This window comes from Myxine glutinosa, chromosome 1 (assembly GCF_964187855.1).
Source record: "Myxine glutinosa chromosome 1, kmMyxGlut1.1, whole genome shotgun sequence".
Lineage (NCBI taxonomy): Eukaryota > Metazoa > Chordata > Myxini > Myxiniformes > Myxinidae > Myxine > Myxine glutinosa.
In genome coordinates this window covers 386,542,823-386,554,285 of record NC_136261.1, presented here as the reverse complement: position 1 = coordinate 386,554,285, position 11,463 = coordinate 386,542,823, and the positions used below count along the sequence as shown (strand labels likewise).

General features: G+C 46.9%; 1 protein-coding gene across 1 annotated transcript in view; it reads right to left on the bottom strand.

Moving 5' to 3' along the window:
- The window catches only part of LOC137419499 (E3 ubiquitin-protein ligase Midline-1-like), a 61,866-nt gene extending 53,859 nt beyond the window's left edge, over window positions 1-8,007 (bottom strand). The window contains exons 1-3 of the mRNA XM_078784396.1: window positions 7,411-8,007; window positions 6,702-6,797; window positions 3,469-3,702 (exon numbers count right to left, since the gene is read on the bottom strand). Coding sequence (XP_078640522.1) covers window positions 3,469-3,702; window positions 6,702-6,797; window positions 7,411-8,007 — 927 coding nt within the window. The remainder of the gene's footprint in view (window positions 1-3,468; window positions 3,703-6,701; window positions 6,798-7,410) is intronic.
- Window positions 8,008-11,463: the final 3,456 nt, after the last annotated feature.

The following is an 11,463-nucleotide window of genomic DNA, read 5'->3' as shown; positions in this document are numbered from 1 at the left end:
CAACTACAGACCAATCAGCCTGCTCCCAATTATCAGCAAAGTCATGGAATCCATCATTGCTTCAGATATTAAATCTTTCCTCTTCTCCAATGGCTTGATCTCTGATCATCAATTTGGTTTCAGACCTGGTCACTCTACTCTGGACATGCTGCTTCTGCTTTCTCAACAATGGATGGAGGTCCTCAACGCCAAACAGGAAATTAGAGCCGTCTCCCTTGACATTTCACGTGCCTTCGATACGGTCTGGCACCCTGCTCTGCTCTCCAAACTCTCCTCCTTTGGTATCCATGGAAATCTCCACGCATGGCTGGCGGACTTCCTCTCTGGTCGTAGTCAACGTGTGGCCCTGAATGAGTTTCTCTCATCTCCTCTTCCTGTTCAGGCTGGAGTTCCCCAAGGTAGTGTTCTGGGCCCTGTGCTTTTTCTGGTCTTCATCAATGATCTCTCTGACTCTCTTGAAAATCCTCTCTATCTCTTTGCTGACGACTCTACTCTCTGTCGCTCCATTCCTCATCCCTCATATCGGCAGTCTGCAGCCTCCTCACTCTCTGCAGACCTGGACAAAATCACAGACTGGTCAAACAAGTGGAACATGTCTTTCAATCCTGACAAATCTCACACTCTTACAATGTCTCTCCGAAAGGACCGACTGGACAACCCTCCCATCTACTTTCTCAACAATCCTCTCCAAGAAGTTCTGTTGCTCAAGCTTTTGGGTCTCACTATCTGCCATGATCTTTCTTGGGAAAACCACATTTCCAAGCTGGCCTCCAAAGCCAGTCGCCGACTGGGCATCCTCCGTCATGCGAAGTCCTTCCTTGGCACACCTGAGCTCCTCACCACATACAAGGCTTTCATCCGCAGCTCAATGGAATACTGTTCCCCCCTCTGGGCTGGTGCTCCTGCCTCACACCTTGCTCGGCTTCACGCTGTTGAGGCCAAAGCTTTCAGAATCATTGGAATCTCCTGCAATGTAGTCAACGCCGAGGGCCTTTCACTCACTCACCGCAGGCAGTTTGGTGGTCTTTCTGTCTTCTACCGACTCCTCTCCGGCCTTGCTCCCCCAGCTCTCTCTGTGCTCTGTCCCCCCAATATTCCTTCAGGTCGCACAAGATCTGCCTGCAACCCTCTTATGGTTAAACTGCCAAAGTCTAGGCTCTCTGCTCACCTTCACTCTTTCATTCCTCTTTTCTCCCACCTCTGGAACAATCTCCCCCACTCCCTTCAATCCCACTCCTCCCTCCAGGTCTTTAAAACAGCTGTTCACCACCATCTCTTATCTTCCCCAATCCAAAACCTTGATCTTTTCTACCCCCGCTAATTTCACCCCAAATCCACTTTTTTGAGGTGACTTTTGACTTCTTTCCTGAAAGTCCTTGGTGTCCTTGCGTTTTATACCTATCCTGCCTCCCCCCAAGCCCTCTCCCTCCAAAAACATCTCCCGATGTCCCTGCTCTCAAATGTTGTGTTTGTGTGCTTCCTCCCCTTCTCTCCCCATCTTGTCAACCGCTCCCCTTTTATATACTTTGTTTGCTTGTTTGATTTGTTTGTTTGATAAATGTTAGCTCTTTCACGAGCCTCAACTCTGTACACAAAAAAAACAACAACAACAACAAAAAAAAACATGTGCCACTCAGACCCGTGTCACTTGATTTGTGCTATGGAGGGCAGGCAGTCCGTGAAATTGGCTCAGCAAATTGGGAATTTGGGTTCAGCTAACAACTGGAACAAGTGACATCCATGGGGGAGATGGTCAATTTGATGGGTTTGAATTGGTTACTTGATATGGTTAAGGTAGGCCTGTTAGTTTGGCTTTTGTTTTTGTCATTTCTCTTCCTGCTCTCAGGATACCACCTTCAACAAAGGGCAGAAGACCGAAACCTTGAAGAATTTGTAAATGGAATTTTGTATATAACTGCTTTGCATTTTATTGAAACAAAGGGGGTGGAACATTTAGAATAGTAGTCAAGGTGCGCTCCTTCCAGAGCCTTATTGGTCGAGTTAATTAGGTGTGCAACTGTAATTGCTACTAGAATCTTGGGTTCCAGACGGAGAACCCTGGTAGGAGCCAGATTTTCTGGGAGGGGGGCTGTGTTACGTGGTTAAGGGGGGTGGAGAGGGGGGGGGATTCCATAGCGAGACTGTGATAAGTGTAACATGGTCCATGTGTTTCGAGTAGGTTAGATTGCTATGTATCAGGGAACTGTCAGAGAAAGCCGTTTTATTACACGTGAGGCTGAGGAGGTAGCGTATGTAATTTGTAGATGTGATAGTCAGGGTAAAAAAAAAATGGTACGCATAAATATCGTGTATGTGGGCAGGACCAGGTGAGCAATTCCTGCCATGAGAAAATGTCACACATTTCAAAAAGGCTGTCATGATCGTGTGTGCCAGCCATGGTGGCGTAATGTGCTGTGGGGACTGGAACGTCAATTTTTAGTTCTTGTGTTCCAACAACAACAGATCATCAGCAAAGAAAAGAGGAAAAATTTTCTTTAAAGCAATGAATGGGTTTGAATGAATGAATGAATGATCGTTTAAGGCCATTTCCCCCGCTAGGGCGGGGGTTGGCCTTGCGGGCCCCATGACAATCATGGTTCCCTGTTTTGAGGCAATGTTTTTTATGGCCGGATGCCCTTCCTGACGCCAACCCTTGGTCACGCTCTTACGATGCGCAGGGATACGGTCATTACGGTGTACCTATTCTAAATCGGGGTACACACTGTGATCATTCATCCCAGCAAGCTGGTACTCAATTTGCTGACCTCGGAAGGATGACAGGCTGAGTCAACCCCCCGGCGTTAATTCAGCGAGCGACCGGGATTCGAACCCAGGATCCTCGGATCCCAAGCCGGCACCCTAACCGCTAAGCCAACACCAGGTTTAATTGAAGTAATCAGGCTTCACCAAGGAACAATCCAAGACAAGAGAAGTGACGGGTGCAAATAAGAAAAAGTATATTTGTGTCTTTTGATTTGCATGGTCTGTTCTGGACTGCTCGTCTCATCCACCTTTTCTCCGATATTCATGATAAATAAACCCATTAAAAGGTAGGAAACGCGTTTAAGCCATCTGCCTCCTGTATGTGTGCGGTCAATTTTGGCTTATTTAAGCTACCTTGGGGAACGGTAAAGATTAATCATAATTGACCGCAATGCATTGGAAGATAGAAACCATATGGGCCGTTTCCTGGGAAAAAGGATCCCAGCGATGAGGCACAAGGTGTTAACGGAACCTCAGACGTCATAGTATTATCATTCTCCAGGTGATTACACACAGTTCAGACCTTTCTAGTCCATTTCATTAATCATTGTTAAAGCATTCTATCATATACTGCACCTTTTCCATCAACCATGACATGTAACAAGCCCCCAACTCAAGGCTTATACTTATATAGTGACAGACTCTGCCGAAACAATATATTTGAAGGATTAAATTTTTAAAAATAGGTTTTATGATAAACCACACCTGTAGAAAAGAAACAGCCTCCAGCTCCTGGAGTGCTGTGTCCATTGTAGATTTTCCTTGATGTAGATACTCCATCTGCTGCTCCAGTTTCTCTCTCTCCTTCCCAAGAAGAGAAAGCTTCTCCATTTTCCTCTTGTTGATTTCACTCTTCATCAGATCCATAGATTCATTCACAAATTGGCACACCAAACTTCGCTTCTCCTCCAGCCTGTCCTCAGCATCTCTGCTCAAGTTCTGGGAGGAATCATTGTTTGAATTATTGAAAAATAAATAATAAATTTTCAGATAACATGTGGAAACCAACAAAAGGTACAATGGATTATGGCTGATAGGATCAGATCACTTGTACCAGGGGTGGGTTTTTAAGGTAAAACAAACGTTACGCCGAGGTCCCCTGTTGGTGAAGTGATGCGAGTTGACAAAGTGGCAGACGCAAGGCGGCCATCTTGGATTTTGACGTGGCGACCCAATTTTCAATAGCGTTCTCCCTTATGCAAAGATACACCCACACACAAGATTAGAAGTTAGTAGTTCGTTTATTTTTCAAGATATTTCGCTCACAAGGTTCAGACATATATATATATATATATGGTGGTGGCCATCTTGGATTTTGACGTGGCGACCCAATTTTCAATAGCGTTCTCCCTTATGCAAAGATACACCCACACACAAGATTAGAAGTTAGTAGTTCGTTTATTTTTCAAGATATTCTGCTCACAAGGTTCAGACATACATGGCGGTGGCCATCTTGGATTTTGACGTGGGTTGCACCCACACTCCAAATTAGAATTCGGTCCTTCGCTTACGCATGCACGCACACACGGACAAACGAAGGGGAAAACCATAGCCCCACCTTTCGCTCCGCGGTGCGACGAGGGACAATTAAGTGGGCAAAGCTTTGTCTTATCTACAAAGCTTATGGAATCCAATGGGAGATTTCAACCTGCATGCATGGCTTGCAGACTTCCTCTCTAGTCGTAGTCAATGTGTGGCCCTGAATGGAATTCCCTCTTCTCCCCTTCCTGTTCAGGCTAGAGTTCCTCAAGGCAGTGTTCTGCGCCCTGTGCTTTTTCTCATCTTCATGAATGATCTCTCCGACTCTTCCTGTTCAGGCTATCTCTTTGCTGATGACTCCACTCTGTCTCTCGACATCTCAACCCTCAGATCGGCAGTCTGCAGCCTCATCACTCTCTGCAGACCTCGACAAAATCACAAACTCGTCAAAAAAGTGGAACTTTTCAATTCTAACAAAACTTTTCAATGTCTTTCAATTCTAACAAATCTCACACTCACTTTGATTCTCCAAAAAGACTGCCTGGTCAACCCTCCCATCTACTTTCTGAACAATCCTCTTGAAGCTGTTCTGTCACTCAAGCTTTTGGGTCTCACTATCTGCCATGATCTTTCCTGGGAAAACCACATTTCCAAGCTGGCCTCCAAAGCCAGTCGACAACTGGGCATCCTCCATCATGCAAAGTCCTTTCTGGGCACTTCTTCCCTCTCCACATACAAAGCTTTCATCCGCAGCTCAATGGAATACTGCTCTCCGCTCTGGGCTGGTGCTCCTGCCTCACACCTAGCTCGGCTTCACGTGGTTGAAACCAAAGCATTCAGAATTATTGGAATTTCCCGTGATTAAGCTGATTCTGAGGGCCTATCTCTCACCGGAGGCAGGCAGGTGGTCTTTCTATCTTCTACAGACGCCTCTCGGGCCTTGCTCCCCCTGCTCTGTCTGTGCTCTGTCCCCCAAATATTCCTGTAGGAATACAAGATCTGCCAACAACCCCCTTCTGGTGAAACTGCCAAAATCAAGACTCTCTGCTCACCTTCACTCTTTCATTGCTCTTTTTCCCCACCTATGGAACAAATTCCCACACTCTCTTTAATCCCTCTCCTCCCTCCAGGTCTTTAAAACAGTTGTTCACCACCATCTCTCATCTTCCCCATCCAAAACCTTGATCTTTTCTACCCCCGTTAAAACACACCAAATCTGCCTCTGTCAATCCCCAACTTCTTTCCTGAAATTCCTATAAGTGTTCATTTGCTTTATACCATGTACCCCTCCCTCCTTCCCCAGCCCTCCCCCTTCCACAGATCTACCGACGTCCCTGTTCTCTTCTGTTGTTGTGCTCGTGTGCTTCCCTCTCTCTCCCCATCTCGTCTCCCACTCCCTTCATTGCATGTTTTATGTATCTGTGTACGTTTTAATATGACAGACTTTGACCTTAGACCTTTGACCTCTTGAGCCCAAAATGTACTCAGTTAATCTTTACATCATTCTACATAAATGTACCAAATTTGGTCAGAATCCCATCATTGGTTCACATGTTATTGTGGTGACAGGAGTTTAACCTAATACGACCTATGACCTTTGGCATTTGACCTCGTGACCCCAAAATCTAATCAGTTCATCTTTACCTCATCATACTTACATGCACCACGTTTGACCAAGATCCCTTCAGTCATTCTCAAGTTATCGCGGTAAAGAATACCTATGAAGGACGAATGCAATTCCCTCTCCTCTTTCGAAGGTAAAAATCGGGGACGAAGGGGGACTACCGGGGTCAAAGTGGTCCCAGGTTTGACCTGCCAAAATACGAATTTGCTTTTTCCTCTGAAACTACACACACTACTTCGATGAAACTCGACCACAGCCTTCATCTCCCGTGACGCACCGAAGTTTGTTCATGGCACGAAGAAAATCGAATTTCCCGGGGGGGAGTGGAGGGGGTTCAGGTTCAGGGGGTGGGGGTGGTTTGGGAATATACAGCCAAACTTAGGCGTAGTCGCCTGATCCTTGGGGTAGCGTGACAAGGTTAGGTTGGGGAGGAGGAGGGAAGGTGAGTTGGGGAAATAATTTTCTCCCACATGATATGCCCACGCGACTCAGAAAACCACAAAATTTGTGGGAGGAACACATTGGCCAGGTCGTTGCCTCAGACACACACATACAAACATGCATATACATGCACATACTATTGTCAGGTTGTTTGTTTATTTATATAATTAATTAACCTATTAATTGTTGCTTGCTTCATTTTGTTTGCAGAATTAATTAGCTCACTGAAAATTTTTGTTATCGTTCATCCCATCACAAGACAAAAATTACTTTTGAGAAGAGAAACATAACAGCATGAGCGAGCACCTCCCTCGAGTTAATTCCTTTTTATAAGTGGGGAAGGGTTGGGGGCATGACCCTTTTCCAAGAACTTCCATTCCTTGGTGATTCCCACCTCTGTTTGCTCTTCCTCTTCCTGAACCTGCTGTAGTTGGGATGCAACACTCTGCATGGACTCTGATACACGAGGATACTTTGCAGCCAAAACACCCTGCACAGAATAAAGAAAACAGAAGTGAAGCATCGTGAACATGAGGGGAGAGGGTTGTGTGTGTGTGTGTGTGTGTGTGTGTGTGTGTGTGTGTGTGTGTGTGTGTGTGTGTGTGTGTGTGTGTGTGTGTGTGTGTGTGTGTGTGTGTAAGGGGGAGGGGTGGGCAACTGCATCCTTCTGCTTCATTCGTGTTCAAGTAAGAAGATCAAGTATCTCAGGGCCATGAACATTCTTCCTTATTCCAAAACAAACTCATTTTGGTGAGATTTGAACCCTTATCATGTTGATGTTAAATTAACAATTTCACCTTTTTATCAATATTGTTCAACTGAAAAAGATTATTCATTCCCCTTCACGGTTTCTACAGGTGAATGATCAACAACAGCACATGGTAAATAATTCTGACGAGACACTCATTCCCAGAAATCTCATATTTGTGAGAAATATTTTGCTCCCATGACGTAACAAGCTTATCAGAAATGAATCATTGCCCATTGGTAAGTGTAACAAAAAGTTCACGCCAATACACAAGCCTCCTCCATTACAAAAAAAATAAAAAAAATATGGACACAATACAAACAATAACCTTTTTTTTAATTCCTCATTTACTCACCTTTAGTTCAGCATGAGCAATCTCCACACCAACAACGTTGTGGTTCTGATGATCTCCACCCATGCTCGTGACACATATCAAGCTCCCATCATCCTTACAGTAGAGTAGGATTGGCTTTCCGTGCTCAGTGCATCTTCGTTCCTCAAGCTTCACTCCAGGATCCACCAGTTTGTGCCCTTTCTGTTGATGAGGCTTCAGGTGTTGTTCACAGCAGAGGATCTCACAAGGTACACACATCTTTGCTGCCTCTCGATAACAAAGCTCACATTGACTCTCATTGCACCTCGATTTCGCATAACCATGTTCTGCATGTCGGACGTCAACCCCCAACTCAACCTTTCTCTTTTTAAACTTAATCTTTTCCACCAAGTTGGCAATGATCACATTCTTCTTTAGTTTTGGTTTTTGTGGAAAAATATCACGGCAATTTGGACAAACACAACATTTGTCTTCTTCCTCGTTCTCCCAGGATGTCTCGATACACACACGACAAAACGAGTGGCCGCATGGCAAAGCGATGGGCTCCTTGTAGAGGTCAAAGCACACTGGGCACGTGAGTATCTCCAAACTATCTCCAATATCATAAGAAGAAGCCATCTCCTTGTGGTCAGAGAAGAGTGTGAAGCAGAATTTAATTGAAACCTGCAAATGGAGATTGAAAATTAGAAAGAACGTAAATAAATAAAAGAGGAAGTATATCTTACTATGAATGAATATGAATGATCGTTTTAAGGCCATTTTCCCCCGCTAGAGCAGGGGTTAGCCTTGCGGGCCCCATGACTTCATGATTCCCTGTTTGAGGCAATGTTTTTATGGCCGGATGCCCTTCCTGACGCCAACCCTTAGTCGCCTCTTACGATGTGCAGGGATACGGTGTACCTATTCTAAACCGGGGTACACCCCGGGATCATTCATCCCAGTGAGCTGGTACTCAATTTGTCGACCTCGGAAGGATGACAGGCTGAGTCAACCCCCCTGGCGTGAATTCAGCGATCGACCGGGATTCGAACCCAGGATCCGAGAATCCCAAGCCGGCACTCTAACCGCTAAGCCATTCCCCAAATGTCTGTCTGTTTGTCTGTTCGAAGGCACCGTAAAAACTGCTGAACCGATCGCAAAGATATTTTGGGTGGATATTAGGCCAAAAAATATATATTGCTGGTCTCTGGTCAGACCAAAGTTCCAGAATTGATGCAGCGATGCGGTTTTTTTTTTCTTTTCTTTTTTGAAAAGCATGGATTGCACATATAGAGGTGTTTTTTGTGTCCTCATGCTTTGCGGTCCTCCTCATCTGCTGTGGCGCCGTCCAGAGAGAAATTAAAGACAGCCATTGGGACTTGTAGGCCTTTTTTGTAAATAATGAACACTAAGCTTAAGTTATTTTAAAATGTATTTATACTGAAAATCATTAAATGATTCAAGCATATTATAGACTGCCATTTCGATCTCGAGATCGCCTCGCCGTACCGTTAAACATCCCAATGCGTTCATCGCGTCAACACTGCGCATGCGCAAGTGGTCTTACAGGCCGATGGTCTCTCACGATCTCTTCTCCCAGTCCACCAGATTATCACAGACACTTACAACTCCAGGACAAACGAGATAGGATCCAGGCCTAACTAACGAGATCACCCGCAGCTCTCTTGGCCTTCTGGTTGCTTCACACGAACTCGACAAACAACGTCTTCGTTTCAATAAATGACAATATCCAGCCGATATAGGCCTTGCATCGCGTGGGCGTCGTCCATGGCAACCGTTTCCGGTCGCCATCTTGGGTGGCATAAACAACATGGCGGGAAAGCTGTCGTTTGATCAGACGGACCTGTCAGTTTACACCCGAATCTTGCCCGTTGAGGCGTTTTCGCGGTATTGGGAGAAACTGAGGCTGTGTCATTTGTCTGTGGACCCGTGTGGACCCACAAGTACGCCACACACACTCCACAGGTGCGCCACACACACTCCACAGGTGCGCCACACACACTCCACAGGTGCGCCACACACACTCCACAGGTGCGCCACACACACTCCACAGGTGCGCCACACACACTCCACAGGTGCGCCACACACACTCCACAGGTACGCCCCACACACACTCCACAGGTACGCCCCACACACACTCCACAGGTACGCCCCACACACACTCCACAGGTACGCCCCACACACACTCCACAGGTACGCCCCACACACACTCCACAGGTACGCCCCACACACTCCACAGGTACGCCCCACACACTCCACAGGTACGCCCCACACACTCCACAGGTACGCCCCACACACTCCACAGGTACGCCCCACACACTCCACAGGTACGCCCCACACACTCCACAGGTACGCCCCACACACTCCACAGGTACGCCCCACACACTCCACAGGTACGCCCCACACACTCCACAGGTACGCCCCACACACTCCACAGGTACGCCCCACACACTCCACAGGTACGCCCCACACACTCCACAGGTACGCCCCACACACTCCACAGGTACGCCCCACACACTCCACAGGTACGCCCCACACACTCCACAGGTACGCCCCACACACTCCACAGGTACGCCCCACACACTCCACAGGTACGCCCCACACACACTCCACAGGTACGCCCCACACACTCCACACGTACGCCCCACACACACACTCCACACGTACGCCCCACACACACACTCCACAAGTACGCCACACACACACTCCACAAGTACGCCACACACACACTCCACAAGTACGCCACACACACACTCCACAAGTACGCCACACACACACACTCCACAAGTACGCCACACACACACTCCACAAGTACGCCACACACACACTCCACAAGTACGCCACACACACACTCCACAAGTACGCCACACACACTCTACACATACGCCACAAGTACGCCACACGCACGCCATACGCACTCCACATGTACGTACCCAAATGCCTAATCCTGCTTTTCGCTTCGCGAGCGAAGGTAACAACCTCATGTGCCATATTCTCACCTGAGCTGCAGTCAAGGCAGCTATGAATCGGTTTTAGCGTTGTGTCGTCCGGAAAATGGTAAAATGACAAGCCCGATCCCTTATGAAATCGGGCTGTACATCCGACAGCAGAACAACTCTTTACCATCGTGTAGGGGGAAATTTATATGTGAGACGAGTTTCAAATTGCCGCCATTATGTATGGCGGCAGAAGCAATGTTTTGCCACCCAAGCGGTCACGTGACTAAGACAATGACGTCACATGCAACTTCCCAATTGGATTCCTGACGTCACGGCACACAAAACTACTCATATCTTTGGAACGGCTGGTTGGATCTGGACAAACTAAACGCAGTTTTGTAGGGGAGAACCGTGCGCGAACGTCGATACCAAATCCGAAAAAGAAATTGTTCACGCGCACGGTCAAAATCGATGCGCGCGCTGACCAGAACCCGGAAATATATTTTTCTCCGCCTAAATCCTGAGATCCCCTGGAGTAAAATAGGCTATTTAGTTTTCCCAATTTCAGCTTTAGTCTCCAGCATTCTCAGGTTTGGACTCCCACATAACATTCGCGTTTGCATGACGTTCATTGTGACGTCTTCTTCCGTCGAGCAACGGTACCCGCCCTACGGGCGGGGCTTCAATTGGGAGGCCCAAATGAAAAGGCTAAATATCGGAAATTGAAGCCTTTTTTTCTTTTAAATGATTTTTATAAACATCCGTCATGTGGAAACGTCATGCGGGAGCAAGTATCAGCAGGATGTGGCAGTGTGGGAGTCCACGTTTGCACCGATCGCTGCACCGTGTGCCGCACAAACGGCTGCATCGATCGGATGTGGCAAGAAGGAGGATCTGCACTTCGGCATGAAGGAGGATCAGATCTAACAGATCGCTGTCTCCATCGATCTTGCCAAGGCCGCAACCCCTATCGGCTCAAAATCCTTTTAACTGTTGATTTGGTACAGTTACACGTATCGGGAATTTGGTACACGTATCGGGAGTACATACGACATAGCGATTGTGAACACGATTATCGATCACGATTCACGATCACGATCATCATGATAATCATGATCATAGTGTATCGATCACG